This window comes from Mesoplodon mirus (genome assembly GCF_964341445.2).
Source record: "Mesoplodon mirus genome assembly, chromosome: 3".
NCBI lineage: Eukaryota > Metazoa > Chordata > Mammalia > Artiodactyla > Ziphiidae > Mesoplodon > Mesoplodon mirus.
In genome coordinates, this window is record NC_138978.1 from 102,824,838 (window position 1) to 102,839,023 (window position 14,186).

Genomic DNA, 14,186 nt, shown 5'->3' on the forward strand with positions numbered 1-14,186 from the left:
TATTCTTTCCCCAGGGCTTAATGAGACTCTGCACTGGTTTCTTCGCTCTCTCCCAGCCCTCACATCTTAGTGCTCTGTCTTTAATTAGCTATGTGTGTATTTATGTGTCCTGCTGTCTGTGTCTCTGTGATAGATGTGCATCCTGTTTTCCAACTTATACTGGAAAGCATAGAGAGGAAGAGAGCAGGTCATCTTGAGCATCCCTTTGAGCACCTAATACTGTATAGAGTTGTCATAGACTGTCTAGAGAAAAGGACAGTGTTAGGAACCTCTGTGGAAGAGAATGTAGTTATGGGAAGAGAAAGAGGAGTCTGGGGGTCCGCAGATTCCATACAGTCTGGCTGAAGGATTCCAACTTTCTCAATGGTTTTCTATATAAAAAGGCTCAAACAGATGGACACTTACGCAGCGAGGATCCACACCTTTATTTAGATTAGTCCAAACAGACACTATGCTGGAGCTCCTTAAGAACACAGTCTCACCACAGGCTTCCTGGAGGCACAGAAAAGAGAGGGTATGTTGTGGCCATAATGGCAAACAGTGAGAGCTCATCCAGGCTGCTGAGATGACCTCCTTTCATGGTCCCTGGGTCCTGTGCTCTGAATTCTGTATTTACCCTGCTTCGTTGCTGGCACTGACCAGGAGAGATGGAAAAGGGCACTAAGAGTGACAAGGATAACACCAACACAACATGACATTAACCTTAACCTTAATGCAGAGAAGGAATTGAGGGATGGCGAGAGAACTGGCTGTGCAAGCCAGCTGGCAGAGAGAGAGATCTCCTGAGAAGCTTGTACTTTTAATGCATCCCTCAAGGTTTTCATTCGCTAAAGATCAGTGAGAGGCTTAAATAAATGGCTTCTGGGATGGAATTCATTCTTGGGTTTCATTGGCCAGGAGCTGCAAGTCAGAGGAGATGTTGGGAACCAGTTCTCTTTAATTCTCTCATGAGCTTCCTTTTCACCCCACTCATCAGTCTGTACACAACATTTCTGCTGTGAGTGATTTAGAGTCTGAAGCAGTTATCAAATTCTAAATGATGGTCTGAGTTGCCCTTTGCCAGTAACGTGCTGCTTGGGACCACATTCCCTACATGTTCAATTATTGTTGACATATAATGATAACAGTGGTTTTCTTCTCTTGGAAGGGAAGGAATCCAAAATCTTCAAAGTAAAAAGGAAGCAAACTCATCTGTTTTTCACCATGCTTAAGATACTGAGGTAGAAACACTTAATTGATAAGAACACCTTCCTCTCTCTTTTTCTGCCATGTGGTGGTGGTGGTGACCTCAGCCATCCTCCACTCCTGATTGTTTTCCTTGACACCTTTTCTTACAGCACCTGCTCACTCCATCCCACAAAACCCCTTTACAATTAGGTAGATGCTATCACTCTTCCTCAGAGGGCCACTAGGTTTAATTCCTGTCATCAACTTGAGGAGTACAGATAGATAGAGGATGTGACAAAAGTAGACCTCATCTATGGTAAATTCCCTCCACAGGGATGATAGTATTCACTTACAAGAAAAAAAGTGGTTAAAAGAAAAGTGGTTGCCAGTGAGTGTATGGTTGAAAGGCTCAGGAATACATATCTGTCTCAGACTCAGCAACACTAGCCATAAACATGAAACACTCCATTCAGATCCCCTGTCCCTCTTTCCTTACCTTCCTCAGAGTTGCCCATGTCTGCTTAGGGTGCCTCAGTTAGGAGCTGCAAAATTCAGACATGTCTCCGTGTTGACATCTCTCCGTTTTAACATCTCAGAAATCTCTGGGAAACCTTTCAGAGCATCAAGAAGGGATATACTTCCAGGTTTGGGGGAGTCCATGGTGCTAATTAGGAGTCTATGCGGAGGGAAGAATAGGACATGTAATGGCCCATTCATTCCTGAGTCATGCTGCACATGCTTAGAAAGTGCCCACTGTGTGCCAGAAACTGGGCTGGACGCTGGGGGACAAAGGCGAATAAGATGGTCCCTGCCCTCACAGTGCTCACAGTTTATGGGGAAACAGATCAGTAAATAGATAATTATAAAACAATATTCTAAATGCAATGATGGCAATCTGAGCAAGGGGACAGGAATGGATAAATGAATGAATACTTTAAAAGCGGTAGAGAGGATGTGCAATATTCCCTTTTAACCAACTAGAGACAAAAGTCCTCTGGTTTTTTTAAAAGCCCAATAAAAAGCTAAAGCTTTCCTGGATTGAGTCAGATTGTATAGTTTAGTGAAAAATGATCTGGGTGAGGTCCAGCAGACTTGGCCTCTTTTCCACCATAGTGCCAACTCCTCAGTTAACCAGCACTGGAAATCGCAGGTAAACTGATCAATCACCTCCCTGTGCTTCAGATTTCTCCTTTGCAAAGTGGAAATAGTGATTCTTCCTATATTACAGAATTATGATGGAGAGAAATGAGGAGTGGATGATAAAAATGGCTCCTAAAATACATCCTGATGATGACAGTGATGAGAAGGCCTGAAGGGGAAGCAACCGGAGCCCGTCTCTGTCTAGGCTTGTGTCTCTGCCCTCGACTTTCCCACCTGTGGAGAGAGGAGGTGACGAGTTCTGCCCTTACCTTTCATATCCACCCGACAGGCTACTGACGCCTCCCCCAGGGGGTTAACGGCCTTGCAGGTGTAGATGCCCCCTTCAAAGGGGCCGGGCTTGTGGATTTCTAGGGAGCTGACTCCCAGGTGAGTGAGGGCTCTGTGCTTGGGGTTGCCTTGGTTATCCATCTTGTTCTTTAGCCAGATGATCTTTGGCTGGAAGATATAGATGAGGGTGGTGAGTCAGGAGCAACCAACAGGACTCCAGCCCCCCTGCCAGAGAGACAGCTTTGAATCTCGTGCCCAATTGCTAGCAGGTCATTAAGTGACATCTTCATATATGAGGAACAAACACTAAAAGCAAAACTGGAAACATTATCCACATCAGCCTGTCTTGGGACACCAGTGCCCTCAGTGTTCCTACATAATGTGCTGTGGAAGAGGCAGATGATGGTGACGGGAACAAATGTTTTGGTCAGAATGTTCTTCGACGCAGCTAAGGTTAGAGCAGAAGCAGGAAGCAGCACAGCCTCCCTGCTCACCTTGGGGGAGGCATGGACGCAGCAGAAGAGCTGGGTGTCACAGCCAATGACTGTAGTGCAGTCTGCCAGAGGCTGGGTGAACTTCGGGGCTTCTGAGAAGTCTCACTGGACAAACCCCTCGGTCTTGTAAACAGTAGCTGAGGGGACCAAGGAGGGCCTTGCTGTAGTACCTGAGAGCCCCATCCATCTTCAACTCTTTCTCCTTAACTCTTCCCAGCTCCGAGTCTCGGTGCTTTACCTGCTTTCTGGATGTGGGCCAGGTCGGCAGTGACAGAGGCTGTCTGGCTGAGCCCACACTGGTTCTCAGCAAAGACTCGAAATGCATAGGAGTTGCCGACGATGAAGTCGGAGACGGCGCGGTGATAGCGCTCCAGCACCATGAGCCACAGCTGTGGGGCCCCGGAAGATGCCCGGAATGAGACCCCTGTTTTGGCAACTCACTCCGCCCCAGCCTACTGCGTGGAACTACCAGAGCCCCATTCCAGAACGTGCTGTTCCTCCCTCCCTCCATCCCAGCTGGGCCTCACCCCAGATTTGGTGTCAGCCTTCTGCACCGCGTATCCCAGGAATGCGTTCCCGTGTCTTGGGGCGGAGTCCACTCCAGGGTAGCGCTGGAGCCCCAGACATCCACCAACTTGATACTCTGTGGAGAGCCTGGCCTCTCTGAAAGGGCCAAGCATGGCAGCGGGCATGGCACGCCTCACACGCCAGGACATCACTCCAGGAGGGGCCCGTCCGCTTCTGCTTGGCCACCCCTCCCTTCACCCACCACTGCATCCCACAGCCCCGCTTCCCCGGCTCTCTGTGCTGATTCCTCTTCAGGCTGGGGTGGGAGCCCCCAAGGACCACGTCGTCTCCCATTCCCCCCACCGTACCGATCACCAGGGTGTCAGTGGTGGTGGTGGCCTCCAGCCCGCCCAGCTGCACACGGAGCTGGTAGTGACCTGAGTCAGCACGCTGGGCCTCTCGGATGAAGAGGTTGGAGTCCTGCTCCCTATTCCCCATGCTCACATGACTGGCGTCCAAGGCACAGCCGTCATGCGTGCAGATAGCTTGAGGTTGGGGTTTGCCCTGAGAAATGGGGAGAAAGCTGTGAGCTGCCCCGAGAGGCCTCTTGCCCCTCCCGGCTGCAACAGGGGTCAGATCCACCAGGTCCACATGGTGACTTGACTCGCAGCTGCAAATTCCTTGAGTGAGAGGTTGGTGGACTGTCCCAGCAGACTTCCATCTCTCAGCAATAGCCTCAGGATCATGGGAAAGGGGGTTGGCTTTGAGTCTCCCCGCCTCTGAGATTCTAGATCATGGACACTCAGGGCAGCTGGGACTAAAATTAGCTGCCCAAACTCCTGAGAGCCCTCCAAACTGAGAGCTCCCAGACCCCTGCTGACTGAAGGGCATGGATTAGCCTCACATCATCACCTGGGCATACCCCACCTGACCTGACCCCAACACCCCGCAGGAGTGCTGATGGAAGGGCTCTTTGGCCTCACACTTGGTGACATGTCCCTTCCATTCAAGGCTAGGACGACTGTACCACTGCTAGCAGGACTCTTGTTTTTTGTTTCCAAATCAAAACCCTGGCCTGGCTCCAGTCATGGACTCAACGTGGGGCTGTCATGATCACCTGGAACGGGATTAGTGGATTCAGAGTGTCTCCAACCTTCCGGAGGTAGGTCTGCCTCAGGGCCTGAGGTAGCCAGATCTTGGGGTGCTCTGAGTGATGGAAAGAGAGAGAACGGGGTGGTGAGCCTCCCTGGGGGGAAGAGGAGTGTTTAGAGGAAGTAGAAGTGGATGCTGCGTCTAGCTGTGCTCCATGGCCAGGTGACCCAGGCAACACTCAGCAAATTAAGCCTTCTCTCGGGGAATGGGAAGATAGCTCCCATTGTCTCACTGGGATTTAGGGATAAGCAACCAGCTGTGGGATCCTGTAGAGAGAGTTAGCCTCAGCAGAAAGAGCACTGAAGCGCAAGCCTGACACCTACTTCTTTTAATTGGTAACTCTCCACCATCGACTTTTCATCAACTGAGATCTCTTTTTTGTTTGTGCACAGACCAGTCCAGTCCGAGTAGTCTGTCTTTCCACTCCTTTTCTACATTTGTCCTCAACAACACTCCTTTTATCAAGGCCACTTTCAATGTCAATCCTGACCCCCAAGTGTCCGCCCCGCTCCCCAGTTTGGTGCCAGACCCCGAGGAGAAAGCTTTATATTCTACAGGCAGAGTCAACACCCTGGCCCCACCAGGACAGCACTGATGTCACTGCAGAGGGAGCTGGCGTCTGGTCCCTTCTCTGCAGGGCTGCCCTGTTCAGGGGCCTGCACAGTGTCTTCCAGTCTGTGGAGGATCACTTTGTACAGTCAGAATCTGGGAAAGATAAGGTCCACTGCTTAGTCCCCCTTGATCTTCCAGGCATGGGCCAGTGAGAAGAGAGATTAGATTATGTTTATTGGCTTCCGGGATGAAGACAGGAGATGCTCAGGAAAGTGCTGAGTGTGAGTTTTGGGAATGACCAGGTGTAACTTTCCCTCAGGATGCCTCCGGCAGCCTTGGCTGAGGAAGTGCAGACATCCCACCTGGGTTCCCTTCGGGCCTGGCTGAAATCTACTCCATTTTCCAGGCTTCTGGTGCTACTGCCTCCTCCCTTCTCAGGCACAGACAGTCCGCCGCTGCCATAGTCTTACAGGCAGCGTGACAGTCTCAGCTCCCACCAACTCCCCAGCCTCCCCGCTCCTTCATTCCTAGCAGTGGGAAGAGCTCCACCCCAGCACACAACTGTGGCAAACAGCTCGATAGCAGATTCCAAACTTTTTTTTTTTTTTTTTTTTTTTTTTTGTCGGTACGCAGGCCTCTCACTGTTGTGGCCTCTCCCGCTGCGGAGCACAAGCTCCGGACGCGCAGGCTCAGCGGCCATGGCTCACGGGCCCAGCCGCTCCGCGTCATGTGGGATCTTCCCGGACCGGGGCATGAACCCGTGTCCCCTGCGTCGGCAGGCGGACTCTCAACCACTGCGCCACCAGGGAAGCCCTCCAAACTTTTTGATAACACACATTTCCCTGTAAATACATCCCTGAACATTCACCCCAATGTATGTATGTTTACTTACAAATTGAACTGTTTAAAATGTACATTACATAATGCAGAATTTGAATGGTGAAATTGAAAATAAAATAAACGAAGGGTCTACGAAGCTCTTCCTACACCTCAATTTGTAGATCGTTGTTTAGAGACCAGGAACTTCCGTAGTCCGCCCCGATTAGCATCTCGAGATTACTTGGGCTTTGTGGATGAATATAGACAGAAATATTCAGTGCATGCCATCCATTTTATTTACCTAGTTTCCTTTTTCACCGTGTGGCTTACATTTTAACCTGGGTTGTGCTGTCTTAGGTGTGCCTCACCCTCTACCCTGACAGAAGTGGGAACTGCGTGGTACGGGGCCTCCAGTGCTCTGAGTGCTGTCCTGCCCGTATGGCCCAGGGCCTGAGGCCTCAGCAAGGACTCAGCTCGGAGCCCAGGCAGCTGAATGACCCTGCTCGGCTGCCCTCTGTTCGACTTTGGCAGTTTGGGTGGAGGCGGGGCATGAAGAACAGAAGAAGTGTTGTGTGATGTGTTCCTCTCCTGTGGCCATCTTGGCAAGCGACCAAGGAGTTGAGAACAGGCGGATATGACTCCAGGGTTTTCTGCAAAAAGAGGGCGGCAATTGAAAAGGAGGGTCAAAACCTCATCTTGTTGGGCTTGGTTCCCCATTGCTGAGTGGGGACCTAACGCTTCACGCTTGCCGGGGAGAGGGCTGGGGAGAAGCCGGCTCTGCTGTCCCTTGCGCTGCCTACAGAACCTCTGAGTTAGGAAGGACCTTGGTGAGGACCCAGAGCAAGGAGAAGACTGGAAGGAAAGGGCTGGGAGAGAGAAACAGCTTTGCTGTTGACCTCACGGCCGGTTGTGAAGTCGTGCTGGCACCATCTAGGAATGTGTGTCTGAAGGACCTGTTCTCTGAGCATGACAGCATATCTGTCCACTTACCTGCCCTTCAGTGTCCACCTGGGACTGGGTACCACAGTCAGGGCTCCTGCAGTGATCTTGCCCCTGGAGGGAAGAGGCCAAGAAGGGAAGGCAAGGGGCCACACTCAAGGATTGAAAAGGCTGATGTGAGGAAAGGAACCCAGGCTGTCACGCCTGGAAGAGGTGCCAGTTGAGCCCTGCTCTGCCTACACCTCAGGTAGGAAGGGGGCTTCTGTAGGTAGGTGCATGCTGATGTATATAGTATTTGTTCCCACTTAGTCTTTCCTAGAAAAATATCCTGGAAAAGATTAGCATTGTTTCACTTGAACTAAGGAGAAAAATGAAAGAAATAAGTTTATGTGGAATGTAAGCTAAGATGGGGGAATTAGGAGGAGGATGAGCAGAATGGCCCTGAGATCCAGAGGGGATGCCAGCAGGGGTCAGAGACAGAGGAGAAAGGCTGACAGCCAGGATGGTGGATTCTTCCTCCCTGGAGGGCTCCTGGGCCAGTTCCTTGCTTAGAAGTGGGATTCCCTGACAAGATGGTGAATCAGTAGGGGACAAACTTAAGTTACTATTTAGAATGTTCCAAGTCTGAGGACTAGTAGGCGAGGATTCTGCTCTCAGCAGTCTCCCAGCCCCAGTGGGAGGGCAGAGGATGGGCTTAAGGCTAAAGCCGCTGACAAAATATGGGAGGTGACAGAGAGTGTGTGACAGCTCCAGGTGCCTGGGCTGCAGCAAGCTCTTCCCCAGCGCACCCGAGGCCTTGAATCTGCCCAGCAAACAAGAGCAACCTGACCCCTTGCTAAGAGTGTTAATAGGAGGGCTCATCTGAGACATCTCTTTTCACACGTCCACAGTCAAGCGAGGTGTTAATTGTACTGACCTTGGAGAAACATGGCTTTCCCTGACGCCCAAGGTCTTTCTCCTCCTCATATGCCAGGAGGGATGTGAACCAAAGGCTACAGCCCTAAAGCAGAACCTCGGTTTTCTAAGACCAGGTCTGAGACAGCCGCAGTTTGTCTATGAGGTTTTCTCCCTTCATAGAGTCTTAGGTAAAAGACATTTTGAAAAGTCCTTTGAGAGCCCTTGGCTTCTGAGCTGTGTTGCTCTCAGCACTGAATTTCTCTCAGACAGAATACTGTCTTAAAAAGGAATGGAGAGGAAACTACTTAAAGTCCAGAGATCTCGACTTCTCTTGATTAGAAAATCCTTCCTAATTCTACCGAATTTCATCCTGCTGAGGTTTATGCCCATTTCCTTATTCTCTGCTCATGGGAAATAATTGTTCCCATCCTCTCATAACTTGGTTTCACATGGCTAAAGACTTTCTGCCAGCGATTCCCTAAGGACTGTGTAGTTCAGATTGATGGTATTAATTATGGCCCAGAGAATGAAGGAACAAGATAGACACATTGAAAGAGTGGAGGAGTGTGTGCGTGTGTGAGTGTGCAAGACTGCGAGTTCGTGTGCATGTGTGCACACATGCACAGGCCTGTGTGAGTGAACGGTTACCAAAAGAGGGCAAATGCACAAGGCAAGCTATGGCTCCCAAAAAACCCCAGAGATTTCCAGGGATCCAAAAAACACCAGCATTTCTTACAGAAACATTAGCAGATGCATAGGGTGTGGCCTTGACCTTATCAGAAACTTGTCTGGAGGAGTGTGGTGGGAAAGAAATGTGGTGACTTCAAAAAAAAAAAAAAAAAAAAAACCTTGTGAAGGACAAGAGTGTCACTTCCTTGAAGGCCATGAAACTAAGATCAGAAAAAATAAAAGGACATAGAACTAGGCAATACTTCTCTGAGGAAAAGACTCCATCACCCTCCCCCCTTGTGGCAGTCTCCCCCTCATGCTGATGACGGTAGCCCTGGCTCAGTGTCACTTTCTCCAACATTTCTCCAGTCATGATTCCTGATCATGTCAACACCCAGACTTCCAGTCCCTGCAGGGCCGCTCCCAGCCTTGCCTGCCACTCCTCCAATGAGTTCGTCCTCCTCGGCTTCAGCCCATGGTTCCTTTGGTCATTGTCTAGACCAATAACTATAGCCACTCTAGAATCTGAATTTCAAGCGTCCCACTCTCTCAGCACCACCTCCATGACAGGGACGGCTAATTGCTCACAACAATTTGTACATATTATCTCTTCCATAGTATAGGGATCTCTGAGAAGGAGCTGCCCCACTTGCTGTATGACAATGAGACTAGCTCTTGCCAGTGAAATGTGAGTGGAAGTGATGAGAATCACTTCTGAGTCGAGGCTTTTAATGAATGAGTTCTCTATTTCCCATCTGCTAGCTGCATGCAGATGATCACGGGGCCCTAAGGCATGGCGGAGCCACAAGATGGAAGAGGCCTGGGTCCCTGAATTAGTGCTGGAGAACTATCTGCTGAGTAGGAACGCTTGCTTTTAGTTGTTTTGCTAGTAAGGAATAAACATCTATTGTATTTGAGCCTTAAATTCTGAGGCCTGTTTCATCAACTCGCATAACCTAATGAACAGTCTCTATCCCTTCAGCTCCCTCCCTCTAAAGCTCCACCAGCAGTGATCCTTCAGCCCACTGAGACCTCTGATCCATTACCTTCCCACCCCTTCACTCTCCATCACCCCTCCATGTTATCACTTTCTTTCCCACCCAAATTAGATTCCATGGTCATTGTTAGACTCACTCCCTTGCATACCCACTCAAAGCCCTAATCCTTTTCCACTTCCTAGCAATACCCAGCCCCAGTTAAATACACCCCCTCAATGTCTGCATCCACACGGCCAAACATGACTGGGGAAAAATATTACAAAACTATGCTGACTGTAAATTGTTGGCCATTGCCTCCAAATGGACCCTGGTGGATCTGCCAGACTTCCCTAATTCACTCAATCTCCTGTTCTCCTGGGTGACTGTGGTACACCCTCTTCTAAAACTTCCATACCTTCTCCTGAATCCTTATTCTCAGTTGACAATCTTGCTAGTGTCTAAAGCCTGCCTATAGCCTATTCTTAACTCAGCAGCCAGAAAAGTCTTAAAACCTACACCTGATCATGCCAGATCTCACCTAAAACCCTGCGCTGGCTGCCCATCTGTCTCAGGGTTGAACCAGTGTTCACAATGGTCCTGCTACCTCTTTGACCCCAAACCTGCTATTCTCTCCCTCACTCTGCTACAGCCACAGTGGCCCCAATCCATAATGCACACTCCTGCCTCAGGGCCTTTGCACTTACTGTTCTCTCTGTGGAAAACCTTCACTCTCAATATCTGCATGCATTGTTCTCTGGTCTCCTTTAAGTTGCTGCTCAGATCACCTTATTAACAAGACTTTCACTGAATATCCTGCTTGAAAAAGCAAGTACACTTCCCACTCCAGCACTTTATACCCTCCTCTTTCTCTGCTTTATTTTTCAGCATAGCAGTTATCACTTTCTGATATTTTATATATTTTATTTGCTTATTTATTATCTACCTCCTTACATAGAATGTAATCTCCACAAGGGAAGTTATTTTTGCCTATTTTGTGCATTTTTGTAACAGTGCGTGGCACATAGTAGACACAAAGTAAATATTTGTAGAAGGAAGAAAGAGGATAGGAAGGGACAGTGGGAGGGCGGGAGGGAGGAAGGAAGGATGGTCACTTCAAGGCTAGGGATTCAGCTTCCCAAGCCTGGAAGACACAGAACAGTCCAGATTGAAAGAGGACACAGGGTCAGTTGGAAGCAATCGAGCTGAGATCAGCAGACGGGCCCTCCTACTGGGTCTCAGGGTCCCCTCTTCTCCGTGTCAGGGTGCAGTCTGTCCCATGGCTCTCACTCTTTCGAAAGCTCTCCTCTGGCCCCTGCCCAGCATTGCCTCCAGGACACGGTGCCTCTGTGTAGTGCTGAGAGTGACAGAGGATGGTTTCCCAGTGCCACACCTACTTCTGCTTATTTAGCCATGGAGCATTCTTTCTTGACTAAAAGCTCAGTGTCGGCCAGTTGCAGTTCATTTTAATGTCACAAATATTTTGACGCCTGCTCCATTTCATGTGCACTCAAATGCTAGCCGCTGTGCCCTTCTGTGTCCCATAGAGCTCCCCATAAGGAAGAGGAGGCGTTAAGAGGAAGGAAAAGTCCTTGGTGCTCACAGGGAACTTGGGGGCCATCTAGTCCAGCACCATAGCACCCCCCTGAAGACCTCTGGTTAGGCTTCAGTGATGCTATGAAGCCTGAACTTTGTTGAGTATTTTTCTTGGAGCAAGAATCCACAGCTTTCATCAGATTTTCCTAGGGATCCATATCCACCAAAGGGTTAAGAACTCTGATTTAGTTCAACCTCTCAATTTACAGATGAGAAAATAGAAGCCCAGAGGGGTGGATTGACTTGCCTTGGGTCACAGGACAGAGCTAGGGTTTGAACTCATGTCTTCTTCTCCCAACCGGATAACAGATGCAAACACTTTGCACAATGTCACAAGGAGTCCTTGCTGCTAGTGACCTCTGGGATGCCGGTGGGTTGAGTTGCTGGGTGCTGGTGGCCCTGAGGCCACACACAAGATCAGGGCCCTTCAGGCCACACTTGGGGGCTGTGGCCAGGGGCCATCAGGAGGGAGGAGTGTGGGAGGGATGAGCGCCCTCCCCCAGGGTTTTGTGGAGACCAGTGGTCAGAGAGTCAGCAGTCCTGGCTCTCATTCTCCCTCTGCCTGTGACTTATTCCCTGGGCCTTTTGGGGAAGAAACTGGTTTTCTGCCTCAAGACCATTCTAGCCTAGTATGTTCCCAATAACTTCTGCTCTCTTTACCTGTTTTTCAGTGGGGCAAACTCGGTCGGCTCTCTGCCCCTGACATTCAAATGCTGAAGACCCAGCATCTTCCATCAGGATGATGAGAGGCAGCAAACTTTCCCTCCACAACCCTATTTGCAGGGAGAACTCAGTCTTTATCCCTGACTTGGAAATAATTTATTATCTATTCACATCTTTGTTTGGCCTCTTCCAAGGCACTTTGGATTATCTCAACAAGCCTTTCGACTACCTTACCAGGTAGATACTATTACTCCCCATTTTACAGAGAGGAAATTGAAACTGAGCAGTCCATTGACTTGGACAAGGTCACGGAGCTGCTGGAGGTGGCCCTGGGAATTGAGTCTAGATGCTGTCTTCTTTTCCTACCTCTCCCTACCCAGGGATTCCATGGTGTCTCGTTTGTGGTCTTTGCATCCTCTGCACTCAAGACTCCAAGGGGCCAGAAGTGGGGACTTTGCGCAGGGAACTGTCTTAAATGTTTCGTGCGGCCCCCGTAGTTGCTTCCGCCGATTACCTCGCAGGAGAGGGGAAGAGCCAGGCTCCCGTCTTCCACTTCCGTTGGCTGAGCCAGGTGCAGTGGGAGCCATCCAGGGTAAATGTCACAGAGCTGTTAGCTACAAAGGCCTCAGCCAGGGGCAGTCTGGGGGGTGGGCAGCAGGGCTGCTGGCAGGGAACTCTGGGGCTGGAAGGGGCACCCACCACCTCCTAGCTCGAAAATGCCTTTATGCTGAGAGGCTCACAGAGACCACAGAGAGGGAGCCAAATTCTTCTTCTGGACGGTCTCTGCTTCTTTAGAGCTCAGGCTCTAAGAGGCTAGGGTTTCCCGTGGGAGCCAGTGGAGATGTTGGGGTAGCTGGAGGACCCACGGCTCTACCGAGGGCGAGGCGGAGCGTCACGTACTGTTCACCACTTAGCCTCCCAGTGGCTCTAAGCTTTTTGCTTCTTTCTTCTCCAAATCCAGATGGACACCATCTCACCCCTCACTCCCTTCCTGACTGGCGTTGGTATATCGGGTCCCTGTGACAGACATATTTTAAAGGTAAAAATACAAACCTATCATTATTAGTCACTGTAAATTGCCACAAACATCATTCACTGACTTTTCAGGTAAAAAGCAAAAACCCAGCAGAGACATTTGAGCAGCAAGCTAGAATCCACCAGGGAAGGGGGTGGGGGCTCCAATGGATGCTCCCCCATCCTAAGTACCAATCCCGTGAAAACATTTAGATCTGCAAAACCTACGGAGGTGCAGTCAGGGCAGTAGCGCATCCTCCCAACTCCCACTGCTCACTCCCCATCCCCATGGATCACCTTCTGTGGGGGGCAGGAGCTGGGGAATGGGGCTGATGGCCCCCCGCCGAGGTGAAGCCTGGGCTCCATCAGCATCGGCTAGGCTGGCTTCTTTCACCTTCGGCCGTGGATCCTGAGGCTGCCTCCATGTTGGGCCACCCCAAGGCTGGGCTCCAGAGGAAGATTTTCACTGTTGGTGGTGAGGGAGGGCCTGAGCACCTGCTCTCCAGCCTGGCCTCCCCAGGGTCCCAGCCGCACGGTTATGTAACAGGGCTGGCCTGTTCCCACCCAGCTACTCCCAGAGGGCTGAAGCAGGGGCTAGGGGAAGAGCAGGGAGCAGACCGCAGCCCAGAATAGCTGCAGGAGGAGGACCCGGTAGTCCTGTTATCTTGGGAGAGCACCAGAGAGGAAGGGGAGCGCCTGAGCTTCAAACAGCCCCTCCCCACCCAGGCCATCCAAATGGGGCCTCTGGCTTCTGGCAGGAGGATGGGGTGACATCTCGGCTCCTGACCTCCAGCTCATCCGAGGGTGTCCAGGTCCAAGGAAGGGGCCCCAGGCTTAGCTGATTCACAGGCACACCTTTAGGTGGTCTCTCCCTCTCTGCTCCCAAATTCGCTGAGTTGTAAAGTCTCGCCAGCTCGGCCTTTATGGGGGCGGCCCCATCCTCTCCACTCCCCCCGTGGCAGTGCAGGGCAGAGTCTGCACCCTGGAGCCAGACCCCCCGGCTCACTTTGGCTTCCTCACCAATTGGCCGTGTGACTTGTAACCACACATCACAGTCTCTCTCAGGTCTGTTTCCTCACCTGTGAAGTGGAGATAACAGCCATAGGGTTGCTGTGAGGATTCAAAGGGGTAATCTGGGTAAAGTGCTTAGCAGAGTGTAGCCGACTAAGTGCTCGATAAATGTAAGCTATTTTTAGATTGGGCCAGCACTTGTCCCTTTCAAAGCTCCCTTGCCTATGAGATAAAGTACAAATTCAGTGAGAGGCAGCAGGGATGGAGGGGAGAGCCAGGAGCATAAGGTTAGAGGACTTGAGTG

General features: G+C 50.6%; 1 protein-coding gene across 1 annotated transcript; it reads right to left on the reverse strand.

Moving 5' to 3' along the window:
• Positions 1 to 478: 478 nt before the first annotated feature.
• Positions 479 to 13,334, reverse strand: MYBPHL (myosin binding protein H like; the record flags this gene model as incomplete). Its single annotated transcript, XM_082612165.1, is given in 10 exon segments — positions 479 to 492; positions 2,577 to 2,763; positions 3,090 to 3,191; positions 3,195 to 3,226; positions 3,328 to 3,478; positions 3,617 to 3,669; positions 3,672 to 3,752; positions 3,965 to 4,160; positions 4,714 to 4,802; positions 13,169 to 13,334. Coding segments are annotated over 10 exon segments (1,071 nt in total), but the record flags the coding sequence as incomplete, so codon positions are not given.
• Positions 13,335 to 14,186: the final 852 nt, after the last annotated feature.